The sequence below is a fragment of the Monodon monoceros genome, unplaced genomic scaffold, assembly GCF_005190385.1.
Source record: "Monodon monoceros isolate NGI ecotype Baffin Bay Population unplaced genomic scaffold, NGI_Narwhal_1 Super_Scaffold_3, whole genome shotgun sequence".
NCBI classification, from domain to species: Eukaryota; Metazoa; Chordata; class Mammalia; order Artiodactyla; family Monodontidae; genus Monodon; species Monodon monoceros.
In genome coordinates this window covers 75,495,304-75,502,951 of record NW_021703780.1, presented here as the reverse complement: position 1 = coordinate 75,502,951, position 7,648 = coordinate 75,495,304, and the positions used below count along the sequence as shown (strand labels likewise).

The window sequence follows — 7,648 nt, the reverse complement described above, 5'->3', positions numbered from 1 at the left end:
GAAAATGTGTAGGTAGAAAAAGGTTATCCTTGTTCTCACAGAACCCCTCCAACAACTCCCTAAAATCGTCAAATTTTAATACTGTCCCCTCCCCCCTGTTTTAAAGCATTTCAGCCTCAGGGGAAAAAAAGATGCTGTGGTTGAGAATGAATTTGGAGGGTTGGGGGCAGCAAATCGAAATCTCAGCACTCCCTCCACCGAGTGCCACGTTTCCCCAGTCCTCTATTATTCTGCCTGAAATCATCTCGTTTACAGAAAATATTTGTTTGCACTATTAGTTGGTACTGGAGTTAATTACTCAATGTGTTAACGTGAAGTAATATGTATAAAAGTAGGATCAGTGTTTATTGTGTGGGTGAGCTGTTGAGCGGTGCTTGAATAAACTGCAATTAGGGTTAGATAGAGATTAATTAACATGTGAGTGGCAAGGTGTAAAATAGTTTCCAACCCTCCACTTCAGTATAATCTGCAGGCGAGGGAAGGAGAAGTTTGTGGAAGCTAATTAAATACTTTCATAAAAGCCAGTGTATTCACCCAACATTTGGAAAGAGAGGCACATTAGGGGCAACTTGTTTTTACCCAAATGTTTTCTTTCTGTGGAGGTAGCACTCCTTTGTGATGCTGGGGGAGAGAGAGATGGCTTATGCAGCTACAAAGAGCGCTAGGGATGGCAACGCAGGTTCACGGGAAGCCTTTGGAAGGCTTTCAGCCTGATGGAGCTTTCAAACCAGCAGATCTTTGGAGCTGCTGCCGAGATCAACAATTACCCAGTTTGGAAAGGGGGTTGGGGTGCAGTGCTGATGGCTGAACGGGATCCACAGGAAAGTCGGGATAGAAATTCGGGTTTTGAGACCCTGCCGGTGTATTGATACTGTTTCAATGTCCCGGTGAGTTGCTGGCTGGTTTCGTGTGTGGTGATGGGGTGGGGTGGGGTGGGAGGAGTTCATCTGTGTTGTTTTCACGTTAACACAGGGATAGGGGTATACTGAGTCTGGAATTCTGCCTCTCTGAACATCTAAATGAAATCGGCTGTATGGAAATGTTCTCCTCCCGAGGAGCTAGCCTCTTTCTAGCTTTGAAATCTGGAAGTTCGGTTGGGTGGGGTGGAGGGGTGGTGATGTTGGGGAACAGATTCAAGACTACCGAATTCAGGGGTAGTTTCCAAGCTTGGCAGCGTGGACAAATTAACCCACGGCAGTTGCCATCCAGGCCACTTTGCCTCGGAGACTTCTCTCTTTGTTCCCCATCCTAGCTTTCCAAGTACACTTTTCCTTTCCTTTACCTGCCACCTCAATATCCTGTCTGCAATTACACGTCAGAAGGGGAGTGGGTAGGAGAGAGTTCTGAAGGGGAAAAAGGAATGGTTTGCCTGAATTTAAAATTAGACCTTTCCTGTCTTCTTCCCTGATGCGCTTCCTGGGATGTTTTGCGGCAGAGAGGCCTGGGAAGGGGTACTCAGCCCCTCGAGACCTGTTCTTGCGTGAAAAAGGAGAGGGTTTTCTTCCCCCCCACCCCGCCAGCACTTTCTTGGGCTCCACAAGATCGTATGTCTTCGGAGATGGAATTCACTAGCAAACTCTCAACCCTGTTTTCTCATATTATACCCACCGTAATCCTCTGAAACTGTAGTTACGGCTACAAAGCTAGTGGTCTTGCAAAAGCCGGCTGGCAAGATATAATTGTCCCGCAAACAAAACCCTCCAAAAGTTTTTTTTTTTTTTAACCCCTGCATTCCCCCCCCACCCCCGCTCCTTTCCTAAACCTAATTCTCTCCCTGGCTCTCTTGCTAGCCGCTATGCCCCTCCCCATAAGAACCCTCAGCCTCCATCACTTTTGTTGTCGCCAAGAGCACCCGGCCTGTTGAAAGTGCTGGAGCGTCTTTGAGCAGTTTGTTGTGATACGCAGGTGGAATGGTCTGCAAACAGATGAATTCAGCCCCTCCAAACCGAGCGCGGAGCGCGCTGCTTTTGTGCGCGAGGCACAAAACGCTGAATTCCTCCGAACTTACTTGGGGCCTGTCTAGAAAAGGGCCTTTTCTTCCCTCTGCGTGTACCTCTGGCCACACTAAGTCTCTGCCCGCCCCCCTTCAGCCCTCCTCCCTCTCCCCTCTGATAATCCTTCTCTTTATTTTAGAAAAACACAAAACCCGGTTCCACGCGGTGCTTTAGTGGCTAAGAGTGAAAGAGCTGCCTTGGCAGAATTCAGCTCTATGAATCACTTCGGAAAATTGGTTCGACTGAATGGCCTTAGGAGGAAAAACGTTTTAATAGGATCCAGGGGAGGTTCTGCTGTTTCAATCTGCTCCTTAAACAGGTGGAGATTGGACCTTCTCAACTATACAAACAGTAAGTACCTATCAGCGGGGAGAGCTGCCCTCCGAATCCTCGCCCGCAGCCCTAAACCAGCAGCGGAGCCGGGCTTGGCCTCAGAAATCCGATCACACATCAGCGATCCTGATCGATTAAGATCTCAAACGACCCTCCAGCTCGCAGTGCAGTCTCCCCCAGCCGCAGGCGGAGAGCCGGCCAGAGAGGGGGAGGCGCACCCGCCAGGCGCCGAAGCCCCCGGGATCTGAGCGCGCGGCCTTGCTCTTCCGGATGCTACGGGGTTGTCCTTAGGCGGCAGGAGCTCTCTCCCGACCTCCGACGCCAGCCAAGGCGAGCTCGTTGTTTTTGCATAAATTAATATTTCCCCATTAACAAGTTCCCCCCTCCAAACGCGGCGCCCGCGTCCATGCGCCACATCCTAATGAGGTAATTATCATTTGCGCGTGTTCGCGGCTGGCGCCGGCTCCGTGGGTAAATGGCAGTTTATTAGCACGATGCCCAGCTCGGCTGCAGAGGGCTAAGGGATACTTCGGCGACTAGACGGACACCCGGGGGCCCTTTGGGGCGGCGAGTCCGGGACCCCCTGCCCTCTCCGCATCCCCTAAACCTGTAGGCCCCCAAAGTTGTGAATCACGCACGGAACTCTGCCTGGGTTTGGGCTCCCCCCGCCTTTTTTTTTCCACCGGCAAAACCATCACGATTCCTCCCCCTCCCCCTCCCGTCTCTTCCCTCCTTGCCGATTCGCGAACCGCTCGCACTTTCCCGAGGGGAGCGCGGGCGCCAGTTGCCTCCTTTTAAAGTTTGAGGGGCGGTGGCGGCGGCGGCCGGCAGGCGCGGTGGAACACAGGGGCCGCTACAGGAGCCGCGCCGCCGCCCATGTCATTCCACTTCAAGTGACTTCATGTGATGTCAGCTGAATGTAAAAGACAGTGATCTCACGCGGAGGGGAAGATGTTTGCCATCAAAATGTGACAGAGGAGACAGGCTGCATGGCTCGGAACGCATCTCCTTGGCGGTGGGGGAAAGAGGTAAATGCGAGGTGGCTCTCCTCGTGCTCTTTAACTTTGCCCCTTCGCTCTCCAGCTCCCAGCACGCGTGGCGGAGGCCGGGGTCCAGGGAGCGGCTCGGGGGGTTAATTTGAGGCTCTTTTCTTTCTTTCTTTTTCTCCCTCTCTCTTTTTCCTCTGTAAACCCTCCCCCTTTCTCCCCCTTTCAAAGTCCCAGGGCAGGGGATGGTGGGTTCCTTTGCGCGCCGGGTTAATGGGCGGTAATTTGGTACCCTTGGGTGCACTTTGTTCTGCCCCTGTTCATTTGAATGCAAATGGGTGACCTGGACCCTACAAGGTGCTTATTAAATTGCGGTTTCCCTCCCTGCCTTTTCTGGAATGCAGACCTAGTGGAGAGAGGCTGCGCCCTGGCCCAGTCCGGTACGGCTCAGCTCGGCGAGCCATGGCAAGCTCGGCTTCCCTGGAGACCATGGTGCCCCCGGCCTGCCCGCGCGCTGGAGCGTCGCCGGCCACTTCCAAGACGCTGGCCTTCTCCATCGAGCGCATCATGGCCAAGACGTCGGAGCCCCGTGCGCCCTTTGAGCCCCGACCCGGGGCACTGGAGGCGGACGGCGGCCAGGGCAAGAAATTGCTCAACCTCTGCTCACCGCTGCCCTGTATGATCCCCCTCCAGCCCCTAGGCTACGAGGTGCCGTCCAAGACGCTGCTCAGTTACTCTGAGCTCTGGAAAAGCAGCCTCCGGGCGGGCGGCGGCGGCGGAGGAGGAGGCGGCGGCGGCGGCGGCGGGGGGGCCCCGGTGTGCGGCGCCAGCGGCTTGTGCAAAACCAACTGTGGCGTGTGCTGCAAGGCCGAGCTGGGCCTGGCGCCGTCTGCGCTACCCGCGGGCAGGGTCATCAAGCCGCAGGTCATCAACCAGGCAGTGGGGCTTCCGGCCAGCGGCTCGCTCTACTACTTCAACTACCTGGACTCTGCCGCGTACCCGCCGTCTGAGCTCCTGGGCGGCCACCTCTTCCCGTCCGGCCTCCTCAACGCACAGGCCCCCGCTGCCCTGGCTGCGCACCCCAAGCTCTTTTTGCTGGAGAACGCCAAGTTGGCCGGCCTGGCCTCAGACAAGTTCCCCCATCCGGCCCCCTATGCCCATAAGGAGCGCCTGCCCGCGCCACTGGAGCAGGTGCTGAAGGAGAACTCAGCCCTGACCGCCGAGCGCGGCGGCGTCAAGGGCCACAGCAAGCTGCCTGGGGGCTCCGCGGACGGCAAGCCCAAAAACTTCACCTGCGAGGTGTGCGGCAAGGTGAGGCCCGGGGTCCGCGGGGGCCGGGAGGGGTGAGCAGTGGCGGCTGCTTCCCTGGGGGGCAGCCTGGACGGCCCCTTTCTCGAATCTGGGAGCGCCCCAGTAGCTGTCTACTCGAATTGGGGGCACAGCTGGGCCTCAGTTTCCTATTCTGTAAAATGGGGATGCCTTTGTCAGCGGCCACATGGGACTGGCACGAGCAGTCAGTGGGTTGGGAAGCTCTTTGCAAAATGAAAAGGGCTCTGGTTTCCGAAGGGGGTTTTTGGTTGGGGGAGGTAGGTTGTGCCCTCCCCAGGCTGACTCTGGACTCTCAGGACAGACACGCCACAAGGCCCCCTTGTGTGCTTCCGTAGGTATTTAACGCTCACTATAACCTCACCCGCCACATGCCGGTCCACACCGGAGCCAGACCGTTCGTGTGCAAAGTCTGCGGCAAAGGCTTCCGCCAGGCCAGCACGCTCTGCAGACACAAAATTATCCACACCCAGGTACGTGGCCCCCGGGTCCGACCCGACCCGTACCCAACACCCGGAGACTGAGCGACGGCGTTGGGGAGAGGATGACCAAGGGATCCCCTAATAACCCCCACCAGGGGCCCCTGTCCCTTCAAGGTGCCCCTTCCAGGAGCACCCGAGGTGGCTTCTCCCGGCCGGGGCCTCAGCCTCACGGTGCACACGCCCCTCTCCGCAGGAAAAGCCGCATAAATGCAACCAGTGCGGCAAAGCCTTCAACCGCAGCTCCACGCTCAACACACACATTCGCATCCACGCGGGCTACAAGCCCTTCGTCTGTGAATTTTGCGGCAAAGGCTTTCACCAAAAAGGTAACGTGCGGGGCAAGGCCCTCTCCTCACCTCCCCTCGGGACTCGGCGGGTCACCGCTAGCGGGAAGGCAAAGAAGGATCCGGAGAGAGGGAGCGCGAGAGCCGCAGGCTCCGGCGCAGCATTTCTTTGGAATCGGGTTGTGCAGGGTTTGGGTGGAAGCTCTCCGGGCCGGGTTAGTAGACCTCGGTGGACTCAGTCTGGTTGCACGGGGAGACTCCGAATTTGGGAGGTGGGAAGGGAGGAAGGAAGGGGCAGAGGGAAAGGAAGTAGGAGAAATACAAGGTATTGCGCTAGAGAGAAAGCGTCCCTTTGTAGCCGGGACTCTCTTCTGAAATGAAAAAAAAAAAAAAAAAAAAAATCGAGGCGTAATCCACCTCCCGGGAAAGGTTTAGGCTGGGGGAAACCGCTTCTGTCTCCAGGACACTCCGCTTGGATTTTCCAAGGCACTTTCGGATATCCAAGTGGTAGTTAGCGGACCAGAGGGAGTAACTTTTAAAATGAGAAGAAAAATAATAACAAGGGACGAAGCCCGGGTTCATGCGAATTTCTTCGAGCGAGGCAGCGGCCGGGAGAAGGACCCCATGCGTCTCTGGGCAGCGCAAAAGTTTCCGGGCCGGCGGAGCACAGCGGGAGGGACGCTGTGTGGGCCTCAGGCCCCGGCGGGGCTGGGACGCGGGTCGGCTACGCGGGACTCGGCCCTCCATCCGGTAGTGAGAGCCCCGGGCTTGACGCGTACGAAGTTTGACAACTTCTTCACTCGGAGAGGTCGCGCCCGCCTAGCCAAGCGTCGCCTTCCTTGCGCGGGCACCTGAGCCAACCCCGGGACACCCGGCCCCTCCCCGTCCCACTTCATTCCCACCCCCCTTTTTGTTTTTGGTCTCCTGTAGGGAACTACAAGAACCACAAGCTGACCCACAGCGGCGAGAAGCAGTACAAATGCACCATCTGCAACAAGGCCTTCCACCAGGTCTACAACCTGACCTTCCACATGCACACCCACAACGACAAGAAGCCTTTCACGTGCGCCACTTGCGGAAAAGGGTTTTGCAGAAACTTTGACTTAAAGAAACACGTGCGCAAACTCCACGACAGCGGGGGTCCCACCACCCCCTGCACAAAGGACCTGACTCGGACAGTGCAGAGCTGAGAGCTACCGCCTCGCCCTCCCTTCCGGCCCTATCCAACCCCCAAACAGATCACACGTATAAACTTATTTCTAAAATTAAAAGAAAGGAGAAAAAAAAAAAAAGCTATAGCAGAAAGGCTAAAATCTATTTATCGAAACCAGCATATTTTTGGAAAGCTAAACGTTTCCTCGATGACTGGCAGCAAACGCCTGGCTCCCACCTTTATATATTCGGGAAACATTTAAACCCAGTGCGCCGAAACGTATTTAATTCCAGGCCTCGGCTTCTCCTCGGGCGGCGGGTTTTAACACCAGGCTGTCACGTGAACGTCCCGGAAGAGCGCGGCGCCCCCAGCCATCTTTATACAGCCATGTAAATCCTCCTGTACACACGAACACGGAATATATACATATATAACTCAATAAACAGAATCATTAGTGCGTCTTTTCTTCCCCCCCGCCCTCGCCGCGACTCAGCTCACACACCCCAAAGAAGGAAAAGGAAATAGGCGTTTATAGCGTTTCCCGGCCCAAATGCGACTTCCTCTGGGGCACTGGGACCAGGGCAAGGCCAAACCGTTGCTCGTGCGGCGCTAGCGTGTACATATGCCCCAGGAACCAAGGCTCAAAGGCCTTCACCGGCCCCTACGTTGTACCAAGTTTTTATTTGGTAACTGGTCTGACCGAGGGATTCTGGGTGTTGCCTTATTTGGGTGAGAAAATTGCAAAAAGAAGGGGTTAAAAGTGGCTGGGTGTCGGAGAGCAGGTTTTGGGTGCGTGTCCTGGAGCAAAGAGCCGCGCCGCACCGCACCGGGGTAAACGGCCAGGGCGCTGCTCCGCCGGGGCGCTTCTGGGCACATCCCCTTCTCTGGGTGACCTAAGGGGAGCCACTCTTCCACCCAATCGTTCCTGGCGGCCAAGTGTCCCAGCCTGTCCGGACCTCTGGGGCTCTCCGGCCCGCGTCGTGGTCTGGGGCCGGCCTCCGGGGGCGTGCGCCCTGCCGCGGGAGGGCGCACCCGGGCTCCCGCAGCTCGCCGCCGCCGCAGCCCCCGGCGTCTTGATTACGGCGCAGTT

At 56.6% G+C, this 7,648-nt stretch overlaps 1 protein-coding gene across 1 annotated transcript; it reads left to right on the top strand.

Annotated features, from left to right (window-relative positions):
- The first annotated feature begins 2,318 nt into the window (after positions 1–2,318).
- On the top strand, positions 2,319–7,003 carry FEZF2 (FEZ family zinc finger 2). Its single transcript, XM_029243757.1, has 6 exons — positions 2,319–2,345; positions 3,222–3,355; positions 3,718–4,624; positions 4,978–5,112; positions 5,315–5,447; positions 6,336–7,003. The coding sequence occupies exons 3-6, from the start codon at positions 3,776–3,778 to the stop codon at positions 6,593–6,595; spliced, it is 1,377 nt and encodes a 458-aa protein (XP_029099590.1). The 5' UTR covers positions 2,319–2,345; positions 3,222–3,355; positions 3,718–3,775; the 3' UTR covers positions 6,596–7,003.
- The last annotated feature ends 645 nt before the right edge of the window (positions 7,004–7,648 follow it).